Source organism: Columba livia, chromosome 23, assembly GCF_036013475.1.
Source record: "Columba livia isolate bColLiv1 breed racing homer chromosome 23, bColLiv1.pat.W.v2, whole genome shotgun sequence".
NCBI classification, from domain to species: Eukaryota; Metazoa; Chordata; class Aves; order Columbiformes; family Columbidae; genus Columba; species Columba livia.
In genome coordinates, this window is record NC_088624.1 from 5,157,794 (window position 1) to 5,184,221 (window position 26,428).

At 49.3% G+C, this 26,428-nt stretch overlaps 4 protein-coding genes and 1 long non-coding RNA gene across 5 annotated transcripts in view; 2 read left to right on the forward strand and 3 right to left on the reverse strand.

Annotated features, from left to right (window-relative positions):
- Window positions 1-26,428, reverse strand: part of LOC102089960 (feather keratin 1) — a 136,255-nt gene that overhangs the window by 33,083 nt on the left and 76,744 nt on the right. The gene's annotated exons all lie outside the window — the stretch shown is intronic.
- On the forward strand, window positions 163-1,530 carry LOC135576182 (feather keratin 1-like). Its single transcript, XM_065039905.1, has 2 exons — window positions 163-193; window positions 770-1,530. Exon 2 carries the CDS (start codon window positions 791-793, stop codon window positions 1,097-1,099), a length of 309 nt encoding a protein of 102 aa, XP_064895977.1. The 5' UTR covers window positions 163-193; window positions 770-790; the 3' UTR covers window positions 1,100-1,530.
- LOC135576183 (feather keratin 1-like) lies at window positions 9,379-10,605 on the reverse strand. The gene is made up of 2 exons (XM_065039906.1): window positions 10,502-10,605; window positions 9,379-10,136 (listed from the first exon to the last, which is right to left on the reverse strand). The coding sequence occupies exon 2, from the start codon at window positions 10,113-10,115 to the stop codon at window positions 9,807-9,809; it is 309 nt and encodes a 102-aa protein (XP_064895978.1). The 5' UTR covers window positions 10,116-10,136; window positions 10,502-10,605; the 3' UTR covers window positions 9,379-9,806.
- On the forward strand, window positions 13,278-14,752 carry LOC135576184 (uncharacterized). The gene is made up of 2 exons (XR_010467816.1): window positions 13,278-13,415; window positions 13,992-14,752. It is a non-coding gene; the product is annotated as an uncharacterized LOC135576184 (long non-coding RNA).
- Window positions 22,602-23,829, reverse strand: LOC135576185 (feather keratin 1-like). Its single transcript, XM_065039907.1, has 2 exons — window positions 23,725-23,829; window positions 22,602-23,359 (listed from the first exon to the last, which is right to left on the reverse strand). Exon 2 carries the CDS (start codon window positions 23,336-23,338, stop codon window positions 23,030-23,032), a length of 309 nt encoding a protein of 102 aa, XP_064895979.1. The 5' UTR covers window positions 23,339-23,359; window positions 23,725-23,829; the 3' UTR covers window positions 22,602-23,029.

Here is a 26,428-nt window from a genome sequence, read left to right on the forward strand (position 1 = left end):
GGCATCATTGATGAAAACTCAAATGCAACCAGTTCAGTTAGGTAGGATATTTTGCTTTGGAGGTGAGCCTGCTGGAAAATTACTGCCACGTGCAGTGACTGGGTGCCTGGGGCGGTGCAGGAGCAGTATAAAAGCGGGTCCTTCTCCTCACTCTCTCATCCACTCCTCTCGCCTCCAGCTCTTTGGGAACAAGGTGAGTCTGAAGCTCTTTCTCCTGCTCCTTATCTTACCTCCAGGATTTCAATGCAAACTCTCTGTCTTATGCTGTGTCATGGGGCTACTTACCACAGGAGAGGGCAACGAGCAGACGATGTGACATATAAACAGACTGGAGCTTGGCCAAGCTGAGCTATCATCTAGGTGGCAACCTCCCTGGGCTTGGTTGCTTTAAACAGGGATCTTTTGGGTTGAGTGGAAGGTGAAGACTGTGGGCAATGCTTACATCTCCTGTCTCCAGCTTACGGACTCCTTTATCCTACACTGGGTCAAAGAACTGATTGACATGGGCAAGGGAAGGGAACCAAAGGTGAGGCAAGGACAGAGGCTGGGCTTGTTTAGGTGTTTCCTGAGCTGTGGGCTAGGAAGGGATGTCCCTCGGTTTGGTCACTGTTGACAGGGTTCTTTTGGGCTAAGGTAAAGGTCAAGCACCCATAGACCTTCCTACACAGCCTCTAGCTCTATTCTCCAGCTTGTGATTTCCACCATGGTGGGGAGAAAACCTGCTCTTCATCATCCCTTGTACTTTGTTTTCCCCTGCCCTCTCTCCCAGGTGAACTACCAGCCAGAAGACATGTCCTGCTACAACCCGTGCCTGCCCTGCCAGTCCTCTGGCCCAACCCCGCTGGCCAACAGCTGCAATGAGCCCTGTGTCCAGCAGTGCCAGGACTCCAGAGTCTTCATCCAGCCGTCCCCCGTGGTGGTGACCCTGCCCGGCCCCATCCTCAGCTCCTTCCCGCAGAACACCGCCGTGGGATCCTCCACCTCCGCTGCCGTTGGCAGCATCCTCAGCTCTCAGGGAGTGCCCATCAACTCCGGGGGCTTTGGTCTCTCTGGCTTGGGCAGCGGCATCTGCGGCACGAGGAGGCGTTTCCCCTGCTAAAGCTGCTGCTGATGGCCCTGGGGAAGGACCCCAGGGACACAGAAAATGGTACCAGCCTGGGGACGTAGCATCAGATTGTTGGTTTCAGAGGGTCTGAGCAACCTCAGCACCCTTGGCAAAAGGACAGGACCAGCCTGGTCTCTCAGAAAGTACAGCCCATGCTGCCTTTTTCCTCTTCCAGTGTCTCCTTTTCCTCTTGTGTCCTTGTTCTCTTGTGCTTCCCTGGACTGTGAGCCCCACTAAGCCAGCCTAGGGAGGACCTGCTGGCCCTGCTCCCTCTGTGGGACGGGCAGATGGACACCTGCCTGGGTGTTTCTCGCAGCTGCAGGGAACAGACACCTTTGTGCACCTGGTACTCCTTGCTCAGGGATCTCCACTTTGAGTGACTTGTTTTTCTTTTTTTTCCATCATTAAAGTTCTGCTGCATCCCAGACCATGTCTCTGTGTCATCCTTTCCCCTGCAGAGGATTTCCTTAGGTGCCCAAGTAGAATGATGATGCTCAGGAATTATTCCTGGAAGGTCGTCTTCCGGACGGTTATGCCATGGTTACTATGGTTTCCCCATAGCAACCTTCACAGATCTGTGCTTTGCTGCTGCACCTAGAGTGATTCTGATGGCAGCACATCTGTGTTTTGGCTTTTTCTGAGCAGTGCTTGCACAGTAGCAAGGTGGTCTCTCCAACCACACTCTCAAAGGCCAACAGTCTGAGGATAGGCAAGAGTCTGGGAGGGGGAAGAGGCAGGACATCTGCAGGACAGCTGACTCAGAGTGACCAAAGGGACATTCCATACCATATAACATTGTGCTCAGCAAAAAATCTAAGACAAATAAGGAGGAGGTGGAGCGGCCATTTAATATTTGTCCATTCATTTTCCAAAGCGTGTTCTGGCCCTGCTTTGCAGGAATTGGCTGAAAAACAACTCCTGATGGAAAGCAGAGAAGAAAATTTTTTGCTTTTCTTTGCTTCTGCACGTGGCTTCTGCCTTTCTTCTTTAAACTGCATGTATCTCAACCTACAACTCAGTAATCTTATTTTCTCTCTGTCTTGCTGGGGATTTGGTAGTGATAAAGCAACTTGGAGCGCACCTGGTGACCGGTCAAGGTCACCTCACCCCAGTCTTTCTGATGTTCACTGGGATGTTCCAGACAATAGCAGTTTTAATAGAGCAGGCTATATCTGTACCAATTACCAATTCACAGGCCTCTGTGTAGCGCAGGCAGTTTGCTTGCTGCATAGTTTATCTCCAGATTTTGCTAAGGCTGGGAACGTGTTAATAGAACCAAATGCCCTGGGCTTTGTCCTGGCATTGGGGCCCTTACAGTGTTGGGGGAGCTGTCTAGTGGAGAGGATGAGGGAATTCACCTTCCTCTTCCCAGAAGGACTCATGGGGCGTGTTTTGTTGTGTATGCCCCTGAGGTCCTTGCTCACCCTTAAGTGAGGTGTTTACTGCTATGAATTAACAGTGTTTGCTTAATGTGGTGGTTGTAGAGTCTGGTGTCAAGCTGGTGTAAGAGAAGAAAATTTTTGGGTGTGGCAACAGTGAAACATGCCTTGAGTTGGCCAGTCCTTGTTTGGCAGTTGCTTGAAAACCAGGTGCTTTTAGCACTGTACTACGCGTTGGCCTGAGCCCGTTGAGCCACAATTCAGTGCTCTCAGATGACCATGGTAAAGACAGGGACCCAAATCGCTTCTGAGAGTGCCATGTTTGAGCCAGGCATTCAACCTACATCTGAGAAGATAGCATTTGAGGCAAAGACCAAAACCACATGTGAGGACGCTGTGGTTGAGATAGGGACCCAAATAGCACCTGCATTGATCGCCCCAGTAGTGTAAAAGTCACAGTGGACAACGAGATGAAGGCGTCCTTATCATTGATTCCTAAGGGAGTGCCAAGGAGGAAGAGTCTTATGGGGAAGCTGGACCTTCAGCAAAGAAATGGGAGGAAGAAGTGAGAGATATCACTGAAGAAACAGAGAGTACCTGGTCCCTGACCCCCAGAGATGTTTTAGATGTGTAAAGATTACAGGCACCAGCCGGGTGAGTGGATTACTGCTTGGCAAGTCTGTTGTGGGGAGAGCAGAGCCAACAGTCAGGAACTGGAAGTTTAAGGAAGGCCAAGAGCTGAAATCCCTCACCACAGGCCATGTGAAAAAGCTATTCCAAAGGGCACCAGGGGAATATTTTAAAAGGTTGGCAAAAACTTATTGCCCAGATTTGGATACACCAACTGTACAGAGAGAATCTTCCCATCTCTCAAACTGTGAAGAAATTCTCTCTCCGTCCTTGTCCCCGGAGTCTAGCACTACAGGTATGAGGGGCATCCCAGGGAGCCAGTCCTCTCCCACCACAGTCAGTGGGGAATGGACCCCCAAGACCATGCTGCGTGGCCCTCTCTGGTTCTTCCTGCATGACCAGAAGGGGGACTGAGGAAGTGGGGATGTGAGTCCACCTTTAAGGTGGAAGCCTGCGTATGAAAACTGAGGGAGAAGACAGCTGCTTCTCGGCATGCTCATGGGGCTTATGCAAGAGTGCTGTTAGTTTAGTTGCAGTCTAGCTACTACCTGATGCACGATAAGAAAGGAGAAAAAGGTTTAGAGAAGGGCTAAAAAAGAATACTGATTCTTCTGAAGGAAGGATTTGCCATAAAAAGAAACAAAGTCAATGGACCTGCACAGGGGATATTTTTCTTGGGAATATTATGTTGGTGCAAAAGTAATTGCATTTCTGGACCATGAATTTTAAAGCATTATAACCAGGCTCATACGCATTGTTCTTTTTCAAAATAGGAATCATTGCACTCAACACATTTTTGCCAATGAGAAATGTTTGATTATTCCTGTAGCATAAAAATCCGTGCTTTGGGATTCAATGAATGCTTGAAATGCATTTACTGCATCCTGCTGGTGTTTTCAAGATGTTTGAAGAAATGGTAATTGTTTGGTAAGTGGTCAGGTGAATACGGTGGATGAGGCAAAACTATGCAGGCAAATTTGCTCAACTTCTGAAGCCTTGGTTGTGTCACATGTGATCGGGCGTTGCTGTGGAGAAGAATTGGGCCCTTTCTGTTGACCAATGCCGGTTGCAGGCATTGCAGTTTTTGGTGTATCTCATTGATTTGCTAAGCACACCTCTCAGATCTAATAGTTTCACCAAGATTTGGAAAGCTAGAGTGGATCAGACTGGCAGCTGATGACTAAACAGTGACCATGGCCTTTTTTTGGTGTCAGTTTGACTTTGCGAAGTGCTTTGTAGGTACTTGCATTTTATTGCACATCTCAATCCAATCGAGAAACGGTTCATTGTTGCATAGCATAAAAGAAGGTGACACTTCAAAAGGAGAATTTTTTAAATTTTTGGTCAGCTCATGAGGCACCCACTTACTTGCTTTAAATGTTGAATGACCATAGAATGGTTGATGTCGAGTTCTTTGGCAGCTTTTCAGGTAGTTGTAAGAGGATCAGCTATGATAATTGCTCTCGGTTGGTTGTTGTCAGCTTTCAATGGTGGCCACTATGCTCCTCATCTTCAAAGCTCTTGCGTCCTTTGCAAAACTTCTTGAACCACCACTGTACTGTATGTTTCTTATCAGCTTCTTATCAGTTTCTTATCAGTTTCTTATCCGCTTCTTTATGACCCATTTTCAATCTGAAAAAGAAAATCCCTTGAGTTTGATTTTTGCCAAATATAATTTCCATAGTCTAAAATAAACAGCAAGTAATAAGTCAGTAGCAAAAAAAAAAACAAAAACAAAAACAAAAACCAAACTTGAGAAAAATGCATTACAATTATATATAACATAACCACATTTAAGAATGCATTCCAATATCAAATGGCAAATTTCAACAATGCAAAAAACCACAAATACTTTTTCAGCAACCTCATGAAAAGGCAGGGTGGATGTTGTCACATGCCCATGTATGTGATCAATGTGTCTCCATCACCTGGTAGCCAGACAAGGTCAAGCCATGCTAAGAGTGGTTGTCTACTGCCTCTTCTGTGGACACAGCAGCACTAGGAGTGAAGAAAGCGTTGCCCTGGGAAAGTGAGGGGTGAGTGCAGCACATGAGAAGCTTCAGCATTCACATAAGGAGGGGAGGGTAGGTGTCAAGGTTTGATTGCAAGGTGACAATAAACCATGGCAGATGTTTTGTTAACCCGCTCTCCCTGCCTCTTTTCCCCCTTTAGCCCACCCCCACCTTTCCCACTAAGTACAGGCGACTGGAAAGCAAAGAAGGAGCCAAGAGAGGGAGAGTTGGAAACAAATTAAGAATGTTTTACTAATGCTACTAATAAAACAGAGAAAATAATACAAAATATACAAAACCAATCTTGAAAATCCTGGCAACTGCTCTGGAAGGTGTAGGGCCAGCACCCGGAAGTCCTGGACTGGACTCTGCTGCCAACTGGAACTGGATTCAGTCTATCACTGGGCCTCAGTTCGCAGGGACGACTCACAAGGTCCTCTCCTAATGTCGGCCATAGGGAAAAGGGACGAGATCCTCATGATCTCCCACTTTTATATGAAGTATCACATGAATGGGATGTAATAGTTGGGGAGTTTTTGGTCACCTGTTCAGTTCGCTGCTTTCCCCTCTCGCGGGATGTGTGTCCTTACCAGAAACCTTGCATTCCAATGCTATGTCTACCAAAACATGTATCTAGCTTTCAGAAAAGTGCAGTGAGTGTGAAGACTTTAGCTGAAAGGAAAATTCACTAAAAGAGAAACTTGTATTTAACAAAACCAGGACAGTGAGACACAGTGCAGTGGGACCCCTTTGGGTACTATCACTTGCAGGCTTGGAGGGCATCTGTGACTCCTTCAGAACCTCTGGCCATCAGACCCAGCTTTGATGAGTCTCTGCCCAGACGTTCTTCTCTTGGCCTTGGTGTACAAGCTACGGCAGGGGCAAGTGGCCACTGCTGATGGTGGCTGGGAAGCCTGGGGCTGTGGGAGGCTCTGGGAGGGCAGCAGCCCCACCAGTTCCTGGAAAAGTTTTTGGGGAGCAGGAGGCAGGGAGAGGCATGGGCAGGAACAGGGGCAGCAGGTGTGGGCTAAACTGTCTCAAAGCGCTGTCCAAGAGCTCTCCAAAGCATCACGGTGAGCAGCAGCAAAGGCTGCAGAAAGGCTTTCAGCTGAGGAAGGGGGGCAGCTGAACTCTTGTAGGACACAGATAGCATGATGATACGTGTCTACCTAGAGCCCTGATTGGATGCTGTCTTGGTAGCAGCCAGCCATTCTACTCAGTGGATGAGGGAAAGGCTGTGGAAAATGTTTAGCTGGACTTATTAAAGCCTTTGACACTGTTTCCCACAGCATTCTCCTGGAGAAAGTGGCCGGTCATGGCTTGGATGGGTCTACTCTTTGGTGATTAGTGAGCTGGCTGGTTGGCCAGGGAAAACAAGTTGTGCTGAATATAATCAAATCCAGTTGACGGCCAGTCGTGACTGGTGTTCCCCAGGGATAAGTACTGGGGCCAGTTCTGTTTAATCTTTTTATCAATGGTCTGGATGAGGAGATCAAGTGCACCCTCAGTAACTTTGCAGATGACAGCAAGTTGTGTGGGAATGTTTGACTGCTGGAGAGTAGGAAGGCCATACAGAGGAATCTGGTCCAGCTGGATCATTGGGCTGAGGCCATTGTATGAGGTTCAACAAGGCCAAGTGCTGAGTCCTGTGCTTATGTCACAACAACCAAAATGAACACTAGTCTTGGGGAAGAGTGGTTGGAAAGACATCCAGTAGAAAAGGATGACAGGTATTAGTTGACACCTGCTGAACAGCTGTTTTCCCAGGTGGCCAAAAGTGCCAAGAGCATCCTGGCGTGTATCAGCACTGGTGCAGCCAGCAGAACCAGAGCAGTGACTGTCCCCCTGTGCTGGGCAAAGCTGAGGTCATACTTCTCATCTTCTGTTCATTTTTAGGCCCCTCATGACAAGAAAGCCCTTGAGATGCAGGAGTGAGTTCAGGGAAGGGAACAGAGCTGGCCATGGGCTGGAGCACAAGTGTGATGGGAGTGTCTGAGAGACCTGGGGGCTTCAACCTGTAGAAGAGGAAGCTGAGGGGAGACCAGTTCACTCTCTGCAACTGCCTGAAAACAGGCTGTAGCATGAAGGGTGTTGGTCTGTTCTCCCAAGTAGGAAGTGATAGCATAAGAGTAATGGAACAGCTTAGCCTTGGTGCCATCTCAAGGCATATCAAGGATAAGAGGGTTATTAGGGGCAGTCAGAATGGCTTTCCCATGGGTAAGTCATGCTTGACCAACCTCATAGCCTTTATGAGAATGTAACAAGGTGGATGGATGATGGCAGAGCGGTGGATGTGGTCTACCTTGACTTCAGTAAAGCCTTTGACACAGTCTCCCACAGCATCCGCACAGCTAAGTGGAGGAGGTGTGGTCTAGACAATAGAGTAGTGAGGTGAGTTGCAAACTGGCTTAAGGAGAGAAGCCAGAGAGTGGTAGTCAACGGTGTGGAATCTAGTTGGAGGCCAGTATCTAGTGGAGTGCCTCAGGGGTCAGTACTGGGGCCAATATTATTCAATATCTTCATTAACGATTTAGATGAGGGAATAGAGTGTACTATCAGCAAGTTTGCTGATGACACTAAGCTGGGAGGGGTGGCTGACACGCCAGAAGGCTGTGCTGCCATCCAGCGGGACCTGGACAGGCTGGAGAGTTAGGCGGGGAATAACCTAATGAAATTTAACAAGGGAAAGTGTAGAGTCCTGCATCTGGGCAGGAACCACCCCAGGTTCCAGTATAGGTTGGGAAATTACGTGTTAGAGAGCAGTGTAAGGGAAAGGGACCTGGGGGTCCTGGTGGACAACAGGATGCCCATGAGCCAGCACTGTGCCCTTGTGGCCAGGAAGGCCAATGGCATCCTGGGGTGTATTAGAAGGGGGGTAGTTAGTAGATCAAGAGAGGTCCTCCTTCCCCTCCGCTCTGCCCTGGTGAGACCACATCTGGAATATTGTGTCCAGTGTTGGGCCCCTCAGTTCCAGAAGGACAGGGAACTGCTGGAGAGAGTCCAGCGTAGGGCAACAAAGATGATTAAGGGAGTGGAGCACCTCCCTTATGAATAAAGGCTGAGGGAGCTGGGTCTCTTTAGTTTGGAGAAGAGGAGACTAAGGGGGGACCTTATTATGTTTATAAATATATAAAGGGTGAGTGCCATGAGGATGGAGCCAGGCTCTTCTCGGTGGCAAACAATGATAGGACAAGGGGTAATGGGATCAAGCTGGAACACAAGAGGTTCCGCTTAAATTTGAGAAAAAACTTCTTCTCAGTGAGGGTGACAGAGCACTGGAACAGGCTGCCCAGGGAGGTTGTGGAGTCTCCTTCTCTGGAGACATTCAAAACCCGCCTGGACATGTTCCTGTGCGACCTCACCTAGGCGTTCCTGCTCCAGCAGGGGGATTGGGCTAGATGATCTTTTGAGGTCCCTTCCAATCCCAAACATACTGTGACACTGTGATACTGTGATAAGAGGAAATGGCCTCAAGGTGCTCCAGGGGAGCTTTAGATTGGATACAAGGAAAAATTTAGAACGGAAAGGGGTGGCGAGTATTGGAACAGACTGCAATGGGATGGGCGATTCAGGGGGGGAAAGAGCTGGCTCTGTCTGGACATGCGTCACCTTGTCCAGCTGTGTCCCACAGCAGTTGAGCAGCTTCTTTCCTCATCTGCAAGCCTCTCTGCAGCCTTTGCTGCTGCTCACCACGCTGCTTTAGAGACATTCTGGACAGCCCTTGGAGACACTCAGCCTGCACCCGCTGCCTCTTCTCCTGCCAGTGCCTCTCCCTGCTCCCTCCCTCCAGAAACATTCCCAGGAAGCCCTGGGCACAGAACAGGAAGGAGCAAGATGAGGACGACATGCACTCCGTGTTGGTCTGTGTGGTGTGTGGAACCTGATCAGCACTAAGCATCCGCTAACTGATCTCTCAATCCACTGTCCCAATGGGATGGGAGGAGATATGGAAAAGCAAGAGAGAAAAATACCCTTGGGTCAAGATCAGGGATCAATAAGAGGAGAAGGAAATAATGGGAAAAAAACCCCACAGAAATAACAAGTGATGCAAACACAGTCCCCCACCACCTTGCAGCAGATGATCGATGCTCGACTATCCTTTGAAGAACACCTACTTTGAAAAGACTGCCCAAAAAAGTCATTGTCCAACCATCCACGACAACCCCTTCCCACAATCACCATGAGGACCATTTCTCTCCATGGGCATCTTGGGATAGTGTCTGCAGGTAAAGGATGACACAGAAGCTTGGACTGGGATACAGCAGAACTTTAATGAGTCAAAGATGGAAACGATGTTGTTATGAGTGTAGATCCTAGTCCAAGGAGCACCAGTGGAGATGAGATTCTGAGATCCATGCTTCTGGCAAACATCCAGGCAGGTGTCCTGCTGCCTGCCTTACAGGGGGAGCAGGGCCAGCAGATCCTCCCTAGACAGGCTTTGTGGGGCTCACAGGCCAGGGGAACACAAGAGAACAAGGACACAAGAGGGAGAGGGGACACTGAAGGATTGGAAAGATGGCATGGGCTGTGCTTTCTGAGAGAACAGGCTGGCCTTGTCCTTTTGCAAGGGGTGTTGGGGTTGCTCAGCCCCTCTGAAACCAACAACCTGATGCTACATCCCCAGTCTGGTCTCATCTTGTGTGTCCCTTGAGGACTTCCCCAGGACCATCAACAGCAACTTTAGCAGGGGAAACACCTCCTTGTGCCACAGATGCCGCTGCCCAAGCCAGAGAGACCAAAGCCCCCGGAGTTGATGGGCACTCCCTGAGAGCTGAGGATGCTGCCAACGGCAGCGGAGGTGGAGGATCCCACGGCGGTGTTCTGCGGGAAGGAGCTGAGGATGGGGCCGGGTAGGGTCACCACCACGGGGGACGGTTGGATGAAAACTCTGGAATCCTGGCACTGCTGGACACAGGGCTCATTGCAGCTGTTGGCCAGTGGGGTTGGGCCAGAAGGCTGGCAGGGCAGGCACGGGTTGTAGCAGGACATGTCTTGTGGCTGGAGCTGCACCTGGGAGAGAGGGCAGGGAAAGCAGAGCAGAAGAGGTTGGCGAGGAGCAGCCTGTCTCTGCACTACAAGGGAGACAAGCCAAGCCAAGTTGGAGGTGAGAGCTGGAGGCTGTGTAGAGAGACCAACATGTTTCTACTTCCTTTCATCCCAGAATTCCCTTCCAAAAGAAACAAAGCACAGGGATATCCCTGCAGAACCCATAGCTTAATTCAGCAATGCCCTATCCTCTCTTCATGCAACACTGTCTGACCCCTTCCGTCTCCCAGGACCCATTGCCAAGCATAAGACAAAGAAGCAGGAATGAACTGAGAAAACTAGAGGAAGGAGAGGAGGATGAGGGGAAGGAAGGAGAGCTTCATACTCACCTTGTTCCTGAGGAGATGGAGGTGAGAGGAGTGAATGAGAGAGTGAAGGGAAGGACCTGTTTTTATACTGCTCCTGTACTGCCCTAGACCCACAGTCACTGCATGCAGGCAGTAATTTTCCAACAGACTCACCTCCAAAGCAAAATATCTTACCCAATAGCACAGGTTGGGTTTTGGTTTCCATTAATACTGCCATTTCATTTCCTCATTTCTGGCATGACCACTGGGACTCAGAGGCTCCTTTCAAGTATCAAGATCAAAGGCCTGAGGTTTTCCCTGGTAGGAAAAAATCAGTAAAGGCAGAAGATGGCTCCAAGTACTGGAGAGGTCTGTGGAGGCAGAGAGCATGGTTCTAGGGAAATCTAATGAGCCTGCACCAAGGTTCACACAAGCTGCCACCAATGAATTCCTCTCCTGTTTGTATCAATTTGTTTGGCAAAGTTGACCCCTCTCATGGCAAACTCTGGGGGTTCTCAACCAATGTCATAAGCAGGCTTACGGAACGAGAACATTAACTGCCCATACATCGAGTTTCCTGAACAATCCCTGTGGAGTCGGGTACCTCCTCACTACACGAGCGGTGCTTTGGTGCTTGGGACAGCATCTTGTTCTTCCCATTCTCATCATAGCACAGTGCATTTTGGCCGCACACTTAAACACTAACCAGTAGTTTTCCAAAATGCACTGACTGTCCTGTGAGCCCCCTGAACTGTGGCAGTGACGGCAATTAGGTCATGCTGAGGATGATGACCCTTGGCACTGCCTGCAGCTGTGGACTGACGTACAGCCTGGTGTTTGGAGATGGTATTCCCAGGGTAGGGATGGAGCTGCCCTGGAAGCAGGAGAATGCAACCCTGAGCAGGACACAGGCCTGCAGACAGCACACACTCCTGGCTTGGCCTCACGCCAAAAGCCTGACACATGGCCAATCCAAAATTAAGAGTGTGACTCGCTAAGGGTATGGAGAGTCAGGAAGCCAGGAATCTTGCCTGTTGAAGGCACTCCCTTGGCCTCCTGGGCTGCATCCCAGCTGCCTTCATGTCTTCAAGGCAGGGTTAGTGCATTGCCTCTTTGATGTGGTCTGAGACCTGGTTTTGTACCCTGGGCCCTTCTGAGCACATCCCCACGCTGAGCATCCTCAGGGACATGGCACTACAGGATCCTGAGAGTTCTGAGAGTTACATGCTGGGGAAATTAAGGGAGTTTCCTTGTGTTCTTGGTGATGTTGGGTTTTTCTCCAGCCTGAGAATGTTACTGGGCTATGGGAAAGGATGCGCGCTTAAGCCCTAGTACCTGGGAGAAGACATAGTGCTTAGGACCCAGGGATGAGTCCCTGCCCGAGGGGAGTTGTTTTCTGCAAACCTCTCTTTCCCTCTGCTGAGAATTCAGGAGACCTTCTCATCACAACCCATCTTCTGTGGCCAGAAACATGAGAGCTTTCTGTCCATTCCCTTCCACTCTCAACTTCTCTACTGTTTTCTTGAGTGTTGGGCTTGACCTTTCCTGCTCTTGAACCATGAGCTGTTTAAGGTGTTGCCAGGATTTCTAAGCTCTTTTGCACTTGACAGCTGATCTCATGGCATCCTCCCTACCAGTTGCGTCATTAGGCTGAGGTCCAGGGACTTGACTCTACCTTCCACCCTGCCATCAGGTCTTGAATTCTCAGTTTCTCTGGTGTGTTAACTAAGCCGCCCCTTGATTCCAATGTTCGCAACCACTTCCTCCCTCTTAGAGGCAGCCATGCATCACCTGTCTTTTGCCCATGACAGAATCACAGAATGCTTGAGATTGGAAGGGATTTCAGGAGATCATCTTGTCCAACTAGCACTACTCAAAGCATAGTCAGCCTTTGGAGGATGCTCAGGGCCAAGTCCTGTCAAACTCTGTATACCTACAAAGATGCAGAAGCCATAGCCTCTTGGTGACAACACCAGGCAGTGCGTGATGACTCTCACAATAACAAAGTATCATCTGATGTGTCTATAGAATATCTCATTTTGCAACAGGTGCCTATTACCTCTAGTTTCTTCACTGGATAGGAATCAGTAGAGTCCAGATGTGTCTGTGTTCAAGAGCTGGACCTTTAGGTCACAAATCCTATAAGTACATACCAATGGCAAGAACCCTTGCAGTACCTCTGCCTTTCCTATAACCCCTGTCCCTGTTGAAGCTGCTCCATTCAGCCTTTGCACAAGCCTCCCTTTTGCTGCTGAATACCTGGAAGAACACCTTCTTCTTGCCCTCCACATGATTTGTCTGGTTCAATGCCATGTGGGCTTTGCCTTTCCTAACCCCAACCCTGCACACTCAGACAACCTGGCAAATGATGTCCCCAGAGCAAAGGGCATCAAGAGGAAGACAGAAGAAATCATTGGCACAGACTGTCTACCGGCAGATACAATGGCCAGTGATCATTGAAACATGCACAAAGAGAGGGAGGAGAGAAAAGCAAGTGGAACATCCTTAACGAAGTGGAGACAATGTGTGCTCTACAGACATGTGCATCACAGGCCAGAGCTGGGCCTCTTTCTGCAAAGGGAGTTGCAAACAATTCACCACCCCAAGACAACATCCCCCGCCAGCAATGGACCCCTGCAGAACTTGGGGGTCATCTTCTCCTGCACCGACAAGACACTGCCCAGGATATACTCGGACCATAATCCCACCACATGAAAGGACTTGTGTGGTAGAATAAGCACGTCAGAAATGAGGAAGTTAAATGGCATCATTGATGAAAACTCAAATGCAACCAGTTCAGTTAGGTAGGATATTTTGCTTTGGAGGTGAGCCTGCTGGAAAATTACTGCCACGTGCAGTGACTGGGTGCCTGGGGCGGTGCAGGAGCAGTATAAAAGCGGGTCCTTCTCCTCACTCTCTCATCCACTCCTCTCGCCTCCACCTCTTTGGGAACAAGGTGAGTCTGAAGCTCTTTCTCCTGCTCCTTATCTTACCTCCAGGATTTCAATGCAAACTCTCTGTCTTATGCTGTGTCATGGGGCTACTTACCACAGGAGAGGGCAACGAGCAGACGATGTGACATATAAACAGACTGGAGCTCGGCCAAGCTGAGCTATCATCTAGGTGGCAACCTCCCTGGGCTTGGTTGCTTTTCACAGGGATCTTTTGGGTTGAGTGGAAGGTGAAGACTGTGGGCAATGCTTACATCTCCTATCTCCAGCTTACAGACTCCTTTATCCTACACTGGGTCAAAGAACTGATTGACATGGGCAAGGGAAGGGAACCAAAGGTGAGGCAAGGACAGAGGCTGGGCTTGTTTAGGTGTCTCCTGAGCTGTGGGCTAGGAAGGGATGTCCCTCGGTTTGGTCACTGTTGACAGGGTTCTTTTGGGCTAAGGTAAAGGTCAAGCACCCGCAGACCTTCCTACACAGCCTCTAGCTCTATTCTCCAGCTTGTGATTTCCACCATGGTGGGGAGAAAACCTGCTCTTCATCATCCCTTGTACTTTGTTTTCCCCTGCCCTCTCTCCCAGGTGAACTACCAGCCAGAAGACATGTCCTGCTACAACCCCTGCCTGCCCTGCCAGTCCTCTGGCCCAACCCCACTGGCCAACAGCTGCAATGAGCCCTGTGTCCAGCAGTGCCAGGACTCCAGAGTCTTCATCCAGCCGTCCCCTGTGGTGGTGACCCTGCCCGGCCCCATCCTCAGCTCCTTCCCGCAGAACACCACCGTGGGATCCTCCACCTCCGCTGCCGTTGGCAGCATCCTCAGCTCTCAGGGAGTGCCCATCAACTCCGGGGGCTTTGGTCTCTCTGGCTTGGGCAGCGGCATCTGCGGCACAAGGAGGCGTTTCCCCTGCTAAAGCTGCTGCTGATGGCTCTGGGGAAGGACCCCAGGGACACAGAAAATGGTACCAGCCTGGGGACGTAGCATCAGGTTGTTGGTTTCAGAGGGTCTGAGCAACCTCAGCACCCTTGGCAAAAGGACAGGACCAGCCTGGTCTCTCAGAAAGTACAGCCCATGCTGCCTTTTTCCTCTTCCAGTGTCCCCTTTTCCTCTTGTGTCCTTGTTCTCTTGTGCTCCCCTGGACTGTGAGCCCCACTAAGCCAGCCTAGGGAGGACCTGCTGGCCCTGCTCCCTCTGTGGGACGGGCAGATGGACACCTGCCTGGGTGTTTCTCGCAGCTGCAGGGAACAGACACCTTTGTGCACCTGGTACTCCTTGCTCCGGGATCTCCACTCAGAGTGACTTGTTTTTCTTTTTTTTCCGTCATTAAAGTTCTGCTGCATCCCAGACCATGTCTCTGTGTCATCCTTTCCCCTGCAGAGGATTTCCTTAGGTGCCCAAGTAGAACGATGATGCTCAGGAAGGTCGTCTTCCGGACGGTAATGCCATGGTTACTATGGTTTCCCCATAGTAACCTTCACAGATCTGTGCTTTGCTGCTGCACCTAGAGTGATTCTGATGGCAGCACATCTGTGTTTTGGCTTTTTCTGAGCAGTGCTTGCACAGCAGCAAGGTGGTCTCTCCAACCACACTCTCAAAGGCCAACAGTCTGAGGATAGGCAAGAGTTTGGGAGGGGGCAGAGGCAGGACATCTGCAGGACAGCTGACTCAGAGTGACCAAAGGGACATTCCATACCATATAACATTGTGCTCAGCAAAAAATCTAAGACAAATAAGGAGGAGGTGGAGCGGCCATTTAATATTTGTCCATTCATTTTCCAAAGCGTGTTCTGGCCCTGCTTTGCAGGAATTGGCTGAAAAACACCTCCTGATGGAAAGCAGAGAAGAAAATTTTTTGCTTTTCTTTGCTTCTGCACATGGCTTCTGCCTTTCTTCTTTAAACTGCATGTATCTCAACCTACAACTCAGTAATCTTATTTTCTCTCTGTCTTGCTGGGGATTTGGTAGTGATAAAGCAACTTGGAGCGCACCTGGTGACCAGTCAAGGTCACCTCACCCCAGTCTTTCTGATGTTCACTGGGATGTTCTAGACAATAGCAGTTTTAATAGAGCAGGCTATATCTGTACCAATTACCAATTCACAGGCCTCTGTGTAGCGCAGGCAGTTTGCTTGCTGCATAGTTTATCTCCAGATTTTGCTAAGGCTGGGAACGTGTTAATAGAACCAAATGCCCTGGGCTTTGTCCTGGCATTGGGGCCCTTACAGTGTTGGGGGAGCTGTCTAGTGGAGAGGATGAGGGAATTCACCTTCCTCTTCCCAGAAGGACTCATGGGGCGTGTTTTGTTGTGTATGCCCCTGAGGTCCTTGCTCACCCTTAAGTGAGGTGTTTACTGCTATGAATTAACAGTGTTTGCTTAATGTGGTGGTTGTAGAGTCTGGTGTCATGCTGGTGTAAGAGAAGAAAACTTTTGGGTGTGGCAACAGTGAAACATGCCTTGAGTTGGCCAGTCCTTGTTTGGCAGTTGCTTGAAAACCAGGTGCTTTTAGCACTGTACTACGCGTTGACCTGAGCCCGTTGAGCCACAATTCAGTGCTCTCAGATGACCATGGTAAAGACAGGGACCCAAATCGCTTCTGAGAGTGCCATGTTTGAGCCAGGCATTCAACCTACATCTGAGAAGATAGCATTTGAGGCAAAGACCAAAACCACATGTGAGGACGCTGTGGTTGAGATAGGGACCCAAATAGCACCTGCATTGATCGCCCCAGTAGTGTAAAAGTCACAGTGGACAACGAGATGAAGGCGTCCTTATCATTGATTCCTAAGGGAGTGCCAAGGAGGAAGAGTCTTATGGGGAAGCTGGATCTTCAGCAAAGAAATGGGAGGAAGAAGTGAGAGATATCACTGAAGAAACAGAGAGTACCTGGTCCCTGACCCCCAGAGGTGTTTTAGATGTGTAAAGATTACAGGCACCAGCCGGGTGAGTGGATTACTGCTTGGCAAGTCTGTTGTAGGGAGAGCAGAGCCAACAGTCAGGAACTGGAAGTTTAAGGAAGGCCAAGAGCTGAAATCCCTCACCACAGGCCATGTGAAAAAGCTATTCCAAAGGGCACCAGGGGAATATTTTAAAAGGTTGGCAAAAACTTATTGCCCAGATTTGGATACACTAACTGTACAGAGAGAATCTTCCCATCTCTCAAACTGTGAAGAAATTCTCTCTCCGTCCTTGTCCCCGGAGTCTAGCACTACAGGTATGAGGGGCATCCCAGGGAGCCAGTCCTCTCCCACCTCAGTCAGTGGGGAATGGACCCCCAAGACCATGCTGCGTGGCCCTCTCTGGTTCTTCCTGCATGATCAGAAGGGGGACTGAGGAAGTGGGGATGTGAGTCCACCTTTAAGGTGGAAGCCTGCGTATGAAAACTGAGGGAGAAGACAGCTGCTTCTCGGCATGCTCATGGGGCTTATGCAAGAGTGCTGTTAGTTTAGTTGCAGTCTAGCTACTACCTGATGCACGATAAGAAAGGAGAAAAAGGTTTAGAGAAGGGCTAAAAAAGAATACTGATTCTTCTGAAGGAAGGATTTGCCATAAAAAGAAACAAAGTCAATGGATCTGCACAGGGGATATTTTTCTTGGGAATATTATGTTGGTGCAAAAGTAATTGCATTTCTGGACCATGAATTTTAAAGCATTATAACCAGGCTCATGCGCATTGTTCTTTTTCAAAATAGGAGTCATTGCACTCAACACATTTTTGCCAATGAGAAATGTTTGATTATTCCTGTAGCATAAAAATCCATGCTTTGGGATTCAATGAATGCTTGAAATGCATTTACTGCATCCTGCTGGTGTTTTCAAGATGTTTGAAGAAATGGTAATTGTTTGGTAAGTGGTCAGGTGAATACGGTGGATGAGGCAAAACTATGCAGGCAAATTTGCTCAACTTCTGAAGCCTTGGTTGTGTCACATGTGATCGGGCGTTGCTGTGGAGAAGAATTGGGCCCTTTCTGTTGACCAATGCCGGTTGCAGGCATTGCAGTTTTTGGTGTATCTCATTGATTTGCTAAGCACACCTCTCAGATCTAATAGTTTCACCAAGATTTGGAAAGCTAGAGTGGATCAGACTGGCAGCAGATGACTAAATGGTGACCATGGCCTTTTTTTGGTGTCAGTTTGACTTTGCAAAGTGCTTTGTAGGTACTTGCATTTTATTGCACATCTCAATCCAATCGAGAAACGGTTCATTGTTGCATAGCATAAAAGAAGGTGACACTTCAAAAGGAGAATTTTTTAAATTTTTGGTCAGCTCATGAGGCACCCACTTACTTGCTTTAAATGTTGAATGACCATAGAATGGTTGATGTCGAGTTCTTTGGCAGCTTTTCAGGTAGTTGTAAGAGGATCAGCTATGATAATTGCTCTCGGTTGGTTGTTGTCAGCTTTCAATGGTGGCCACTATGCTCCTCATCTTCAAAGCTCTTGCGTCCTTTGCAAAACTTCTTGAACCACCGCTGTACTGTACATTTCTTATCAGTTCCTGGTCCAAATGTGCGGTTGATGTTGGAAATTTTCTCCGCTTCTTTATGACCCATTTTCAATCTGAAAAAGAAAATCACTTGAGTTTGATTTTTGCCAAATATAATTTCCATAGTCTAAAATAAACAGCAAGTAATAAGTCAGTAGCAAAAAAAAAAAAAAAAAAAACAAAAACCAAACTTGAGAAAAATGCATTACAATTATATATAACATAACCACATTTAAGAATGCATTCCAATATCAAATGGCAAATTTCAACAATGCAAAAAACCACAAATACTTTTTCAGCAACCTCATGAAAAGGCAGGGTGGATGTTGTCACATGCCCATGTATGTGATCAATGTGTCTCCATCAACTGGTAGCCAGACAAGGTCAAGCCATGCTAAGAATGGTTGTTTACTGCCTCTTCTGTGGACACAGCAGCACTAGGAGTGAAGAAAGCGTTGCCCTGGGAAAGTGAGGGGTGAGTGCAGCACATGAGAAGCTTCAGCATTCACATAAGGAGGGGAGGGTAGGTGTCAAGGTTTGATTGCAAGGTAACAATAAACCATGGCAGATGTTTTGTTAACCCGCTCTCCCTGCCTCTTTTCCCCCTTTAGCCCACCCCCACCTTTCCCACTAAGTACAGGCGACTGGAAAGCAAAGAAGGAGCCAAGAGAGGGAGAGTTGGAAACAAATTAAGAATGTTTTACTAATGCTACTAATAAAACAGAGAAAATAATACAAAATATACAAAACCAATCTTGAAAATCCTGGCAACTGCTCTGGCAGGTGTAGGGCTGGCACCTGGAAGTCCTGGACTGGACTCTGCTGCCAACTGGAACTGGATTCAGTCTATCACTAGGCCTCAGTTCGCAGGGACGACTCACAAGGTCCTCTCCTAATGTCGGCCATAGGGAAAAGGGACGAGATCCTCATGATCTCCCACTTTTATATGAAGTATCACATGAATGGGATGTAATAGTTGGGGAGTTTTTGGTCACCTGTTCAGTTCGCTGCTTTCCCCTCTCGCGGGATGTGTGTCCTTACCAGAAACCTTGCATTCCAATGCTATGTCTACCAAAACATGTATCTAGCTTTCAGAAAAGTGCAGTGAGTATGAAGACTTTAGCTGAAAGGAAAATTCACTAAAAGAGAAACTTGTATTTAACAAAACCAGGACAGTGAGACACAGTGCAGTGGGACCCCTTTGGGTACTATCACTTGCAGGCTTGGAGGGCATCTGTGACTCCTTCAGAACCTCTGGCCATCAGACCCAGCTTTGATGAGTCTCTGCCCAGACGTTCTTCTCTTGGCCTTGGTGTACAAGCTACGGCAGGGGCAAGTGGCCACTGCTGATGGTGGCTGGGAAGCCTGGGGCTGTGGGAGGCTCTGGGAGGGCAGCAGCCCCACCAGTTCCTGGAAAAGTTTTTGAGGAGCAGGAGGCAGGGAGAGGCATGGGCAGGAACAGGGGCAGCAGGTGTGGGCTAAACTGTCTCAAAGCGCTGTCCAAGAGCTCTCCAAAGCACCACGGTGAGCAGCAGCAAAGGCTGCAGAAAGGCTTTCAGCTGAGGAAGGGGGGCAGCTGAACTCTTGTAGGACACAGATAGCATGATGATACGTGTCTACCTAGAGCCCTGATTGGATGCTGGCTTGGTAGCAGCCAGCCATTCTACTCAGTGGATGAGGGAAAGGCTGTGGAAAATGTTTAGCTGGACTTATTAAAGCCTTTGACACTGTTTCCCACAGCATTCTCCTGGAGAAAGTGGCCGGTCATGGCTTGGATGGGTCTACTCTTTGGTGATTAGTGAGCTGGCTGGTTGGCCAGGGAAAACAAGTTGTGCTGAATATAATCAAATCCAGTTGACGGCCAGTCGTGACTGGTGTTCCCCAGGGATAAGTACTGGGGCCAGTTCTGTTTAATCTTTTTATCAATGGTCTGGATGAGGAGATCAAGTGCACCCTCAGTAACTTTGCAGATGACAGCAAGTTGTGTGGGAATGTTTGACTGCTGGAGGGTAGGAAGGCCATACAGAGGAATCTGGTCCAGCTGGATCATTGGGCTGAGGCCATTGTATGAGGTTCAACAAGGCCAAGTGCTGAGTCCTGTGCTTATGTCACAACAACCAAAATGAACACTAGTCTTGGGGAAGAGTGGTTGGAAAGACATCCAATAGAAAAGGATGACAGGTATTAGTTGACAGCTGCTGAACAGCTGTTTTCCCAGGTGGCCAAAAGTGCCAAGAGCATCCTGGCGTGTATCAGCACTGGTGCAGCCAGCAGAACCAGGGCAGTGACTGTCCCCCTGTGCTGGGCAAAGCTGAGGTCATACTTCTCATCTTCTGTTCATTTTTAGGCCCCTCATGACAAGAAAGCCCTTGAGATGCAGGAGTGAGTTCAGGGAAGGGAACAGAGCTGGCAATGGGCTGGAGCACAAGTGTGATGGGAGTGTCTGAAAGACCTGGGGGCTTCAGCCTGTAGAAGAGGAAGCTGAGGGGAGACCACCTCACTCTCTGCAACTGCCTGAAAACAGGCTGTAGCATGAAGGGTGTTGGTCTGTTCACCCAAGTAGGAAGTGATAGCATAAGAGTAATGGAACAGCTTAGCCTTGGTGCCATCTCAAGGCATATCAAGGATAAGAGGGTTATTAGGTGCAGTCAGCATGGCTTTCCCATGAGTAAGTCATGCTTGACCAACCTCATAGCCTTTTATGAGAATGTAACAAGGTGGATGGATGATGGCAGAGCGGTGGATGTGGTCTACCTTGACTTCAGTAAAGCCTTTGACACAGTCTCCCACAGCATCCCCACAGCTAAGTTGAGGAGGTGTGGTCTAGACAATAGAGTAGTGAGGTGGGTTGCAAACTGGCTTAAGGAGAGAAGCCAGAGAGTGGTAGTCAATGGTGCGGAATCTAGTTGGAGGCCAGTATCTAGTGGAGTGCCTCAGGGGTCAGTACTGGGGCCTATATTATTCAATATCTTCATTAATGATTTAGATGAGGGAATAGAGTGTACTATCAGCAAGTTTGCTGATGACACTAAGCTGGGAGGGGTGGCTGACACGCCAGAAGGCTGTGCTGCCATCCAGCGGGACCTGGACAGGCTGGAGAGTTAGGCGGGGAGTAACCTAATGAAATTTAACAAGGGAAAGTGTAGAGTCCTGCATCTGGGCAGGAACCACCCCAGGTTCCAGTATAGGTTGGGAAATTACGTATTAGAGAGCAGTGTAGGGGAAAGGGACCTGGGGGTCCAGTTGGACAACAGGATGCCCATGAGCCAGCACTGTGCCCTTGTGGCCAGGAAGGCCAATTGCATCCTGGGGTGTATTAGAAGGGGGGTGGTTAGTAGATCAAGAGAGGTCCTCCTTCCTCTCCACTCTGCCCTGGTGAGACCACATCTAGAATATTGTGTCCAGTGTTGTGCCCCTCAGTTCCAGAAGGACAGGGAACTGCTGGAGAGAGTCCAGCGTAGGGCAACCAAGATGATTAAGGGAGTGGAGCACCTCCCTTATGAAGAAAGGCTGAGGGAGAGGGAGCTGGGTCTCTTTAGTTTGGAGAAGAGGAGACTAAGGGGGGACCTTATTATGTTTATAAATATATAAAGGGTGAGTGCCATGAGGATGGAGCCAGGCTCTTCTCGGTGGCAAACAATGATAGGACAAGGGGTAATGGGATCAAGCTGGAACACAAGAGGTTCCGCTTAAATTTGAGAAAAAACTTCTTCTCAGTGAGGGTGACAGAGCACTGGAACAGGCTGCCCAGGGAGGTTGTGGAGTCTCCTTCTCTGGAGACATTCAAAACCCGCCTGGACATGTTCCTGTGCGACCTCACCTAGGCGTTCCTGCTCCAGCAGGGGGATTGGGCTAGATGATCTTTTGAGGTCCCTTCCAATCCCAAACATACTGTGACACTGTGATACTGTGATAAGAGGAAATGGCCTCAAGGTGCTCCAGGGGAGCTTTAGATTGGATACAAGGAAAAATTTAGAACGGAAAGGGGTGGCGAGTATTGGAACAGACTGCAATGGGATGGGCGATTCAGGGGGGGAAAGAGCTGGCTCTGTCTGGACATGCGTCACCTTGTCCAGCTGTGTCCCACAGCAGTTGAGCAGCTTCTTTCCTCATCTGCAAGCCTCTCTGCAGCCTTTGCTGCTGCTCACCACGCTGCTTTAGAGACATTCTGGACAGCCCTTGGAGACACTCAGCCTGCACCCGCTGCCTCTTCTCCTGCCAGTGCCTCTCCCTGCTCCCTCCCTCCAGAAACATTCCCAGGAAGCCCTGGGCACAGAACAGGAAGGAGCAAGATGAGGACGACATGCACTCCGTGTTGGTCTGTGTGGTGTGTGGAACCTGATCAGCACTAAGCATCCGCTAACTGATCTCTCAATCCACTGTCCCAATGGGATGGGAGGAGATATGGAAAAGCAAGAGAGAAAAATACCCTTGGGTCAAGATCAGGGATCAATAAGAGGAGAAGGAAATAATGGGAAAAAAACCCCACAGAAATAACAAGTGATGCAAACACAGTCCCCCACCACCTTGCAGCAGATGATCGATGCTCGACTATCCTTTGAAGAACACCTACTTTGAAAAGACTGCCCAAAAAAGTCATTGTCCAACCATCCACGACAACCCCTTCCCACAATCACCATGAGGACCATTTCTCTCCATGGGCATCTTGGGATAGTGTCTGCAGGTAAAGGATGACACAGAAGCTTGGACTGGGATACAGCAGAACTTTAATGAGTCAAAGATGGAAACGATGTTGTTATGAGTGTAGATCCTAGTCCAAGGAGCACCAGTGGAGATGAGATTCTGAGATCCATGCTTCTGGCAAACATCCAGGCAGGTGTCCTGCTGCCTGCCTTACAGGGGGAGCAGGGCCAGCAGATCCTCCCTAGACAGGCTTTGTGGGGCTCACAGGCCAGGGGAACACAAGAGAACAAGGACACAAGAGGGAGAGGGGACACTGAAGGATTGGAAAGATGGCATGGGCTGTGCTTTCTGAGAGAACAGGCTGGCCTTGTCCTTTTGCAAGGGGTGTTGGGGTTGCTCAGCCCCTCTGAAACCAACAACCTGATGCTACATCCCCAGTCTGGTCTCATCTTGTGTGTCCCTTGAGGACTTCCCCAGGACCATCAACAGCAACTTTAGCAGGGGAAACACCTCCTTGTGCCACAGATGCCGCTGCCCAAGCCAGAGAGACCAAAGCCCCCGGAGTTGATGGGCACTCCCTGAGAGCTGAGGATGCTGCCAACGGCAGCGGAGGTGGAGGATCCCACGGCGGTGTTCTGCGGGAAGGAGCTGAGGATGGGGCCGGGTAGGGTCACCACCACGGGGGACGGTTGGATGAAAACTCTGGAATCCTGGCACTGCTGGACACAGGGCTCATTGCAGCTGTTGGCCAGTGGGGTTGGGCCAGAAGGCTGGCAGGGCAGGCACGGGTTGTAGCAGGACATGTCTTGTGGCTGGAGCTGCACCTGGGAGAGAGGGCAGGGAAAGCAGAGCAGAAGAGGTTGGCGAGGAGCAGCCTGTCTCTGCACTACAAGGGAGACAAGCCAAGCCAAGTTGGAGGTGAGAGCTGGAGGCTGTGTAGAGAGACCAACATGTTTCTACTTCCTTTCATCCCAGAATTCCCTTCCAAAAGAAACAAAGCACAGGGATATCCCTGCAGAACCCATAGCTTAATTCAGCAATGCCCTATCCTCTCTTCATGCAACACTGTCTGACCCCTTCCGTCTCCCAGGACCCATTGCCAAGCATAAGACAAAGAAGCAGGAATGAACTGAGAAAACTAGAGGAAGGAGAGGAGGATGAGGGGAAGGAAGGAGAGCTTCATACTCACCTTGTTCCTGAGGAGATGGAGGTGAGAGGAGTGAATGAGAGAGTGAAGGGAAGGACCTGTTTTTATACTGCTCCTGTACTGCCCTAGACCCACAGTCACTGCATGCAGGCAGTAATTTTCCAACAGACTCACCTCCAAAGCAAAATATCTTACCCAATAGCACAGGTTGGGTTTTGGTTTCCATTAATACTGCCATTTCATTTCCTCATTTCTGGCATGACCACTGGGACTCAGAGGCTCCTTTCAAGTATCAAGATCAAAGGCCTGAGGTTTTCCCTGGTAGGAAAAAATCAGTAAAGGCAGAAGATGGCTCCAAGTACTGGAGAGGTCTGTGGAGGCAGAGAGCATGGTTCTAGGGAAATCTAATGAGCCTGCACCAAGGTTCACACAAGCTGCCACCAATGAATTCCTCTCCTGTTTGTATCAATTTGTTTGGCAAAGTTGACCCCTCTCATGGCAAACTCTGGGGGTTCTCAACCAATGTCATAAGCAGGCTTACGGAACGAGAACATTAACTGCCCATACATCGAGTTTCCTGAACAATCCCTGTGGAGTCGGGTACCTCCTCACTACACGAGCGGTGCTTTGGTGCTTGGGACAGCATCTTGTTCTTCCCATTCTCATCATAGCACAGTGCATTTTGGCCGCACACTTAAACACTAACCAGTAGTTTTCCAAAATGCACTGACTGTCCTGTGAGCCCCCTGAACTGTGGCAGTGACGGCAATTAGGTCATGCTGAGGATGATGACCCTTGGCACTGCCTGCAGCTGTGGACTGACGTACAGCCTGGTGTTTGGAGATGGTATTCCCAGGGTAGGGATGGAGCTGCCCTGGAAGCAGGAGAATGCAACCCTGAGCAGGACACAGGCCTGCAGACAGCACACACTCCTGGCTTGGCCTCACGCCAAAAGCCTGACACATGGCCAATCCAAAATTAAGAGTGTGACTCGCTAAGGGTATGGAGAGTCAGGAAGCCAGGAATCTTGCCTGTTGAAGGCACTCCCTTGGCCTCCTGGGCTGCATCCCAGCTGCCTTCATGTCTTCAAGGCAGGGTTAGTGCATTGCCTCTTTGATGTGGTCTGAGACCTGGTTTTGTACCCTGGGCCCTTCTGAGCACATCCCCACCCTGAGCATCCTCAGGGACATGGCACTACAGGATCCTGAGAGTTCTGAGAGTTACATGCTGGGGAAATTAAGGGAGTTTCCTTGTGTTCTTGGTGATGTTGGGTTTTTCTCCAGCCTGAGAATGTTACTGGGCTATGGGAAAGGATGCGCGCTTAAGCCCTAGTGCCTGGGAGAAGACATAGTGCTTAGGACCCAGGGATGAGTCCCTGCCCGAGGGGAGTTGTTTTCTGCAAACCTCTCTTTCCCTCTGCTGAGAATTCAGGAGACCTTCTCATCACAACCCATCTTCTGTGGCCAGAAACATGAGAGCTTTCTGTCCATTCCCTTCCACTCTCAACTTCTCTACTGTTTTCTTGAGTGTTGGGCTTGACCTTTCCTGCTCTTGAACCATGAGCTGTTTAAGGTGTTGCCAGGATTTCTAAGCTCTTTTGCACTTGACAGCTGATCTCATGGCATCCTCCCTACCAGTTGCGTCATTAGGCTGAGGTCCAGGGACTTGACTCTACCTTCCACCCTGCCATCAGGTCTTGAATTCTCAGTTTCTCTGGTGTGTTAACTAAGCCGCCCCTTGATTCCAATGTTCGCAACCACTTCCTCCCTCTTAGAGGCAGCCATGCATCACCTGTCTTTTGCCCATGACAGAATCACAGAATGCTTGAGATTGGAAGGGATTTCAGGAGATCATCTTGTCCAACTAGCACTACTCAAAGCATAGTCAGCCTTTGGAGGATGCTCAGGGCCAAGTCCTGTCAAACTCTGTATACCTACAAAGATGCAGAAGCCATAGCCTCTTGGTGACAACACCAGGCAGTGCGTGATGACTCTCACAATAACAAAGTATCATCTGATGTGTCTATAGAATATCTCATTTTGCAACAGGTGCCTATTACCTCTAGTTTCTTCACTGGATAGGAATCAGTAGAGTCCAGATGTGTCTGTGTTCAAGAGCTGGACCTTTAGGTCACAAATCCTGTAAGTACATACCAATGGCAAGAACCCTTGCAGTACCTCTGCCTTTCCTATAACCCCTGTCCCTGTTGAAGCTGCTCCATTCAGCCTTTGCACAAGCCTCCCTTTTGCTGCTGAATACCTGGAAGAACACCTTCTTCTTGCCCTCCACATGATTTGTCTGGTTCAATGCCATGTGGGCTTTGCCTTTCCTAACCCCAACCCTGCACACTCAGACAACCTGGCAAATGATGTCCCCAGAGCAAAGGGCATCAAGAGGAAGACAGAAGAAATCATTGGCACAGACTGTCTACCGGCAGATACAATGGCCAGTGATCATTGAAACATGCACAAAGAGAGGGAGGAGAGAAAAGCAAGTGGAACATCCTTAACGAAGTGGAGACAATGTGTGCTCTACAGACATGTGCATCACAGGCCAGAGCTGGGCCTCTTTCTGCAAAGGGAGTTGCAAACAATTCACCACCCCAAGACAACATCCCCCGCCAGCAATGGACCCCTGCAGAACTTGGGGGTCATCTTCTCCTGCACCGACAAGACACTGCCCAGGATATACTCGGACCGTAATCCCACCACATGAAAGGACTTGTGTGGTAGAATAAGCACGTCAG

What these genes read in the sequence shown, in the direction of transcription:
- LOC135576182 (XM_065039905.1), top strand. Translation starts at nt 791, where the DNA reads ATGTCCTGCTACAACCCGTGCCTGCCCTGCCAGTCCTCTGGCCCAACC.
- LOC135576183 (XM_065039906.1), bottom strand. Translation starts at nt 10,115, where the DNA reads ATGTCCTGCTACAACCCGTGCCTGCCCTGCCAGCCTTCTGGCCCAACC.
- LOC135576185 (XM_065039907.1), bottom strand. Translation starts at nt 23,338, where the DNA reads ATGTCCTGCTACAACCCGTGCCTGCCCTGCCAGCCTTCTGGCCCAACC.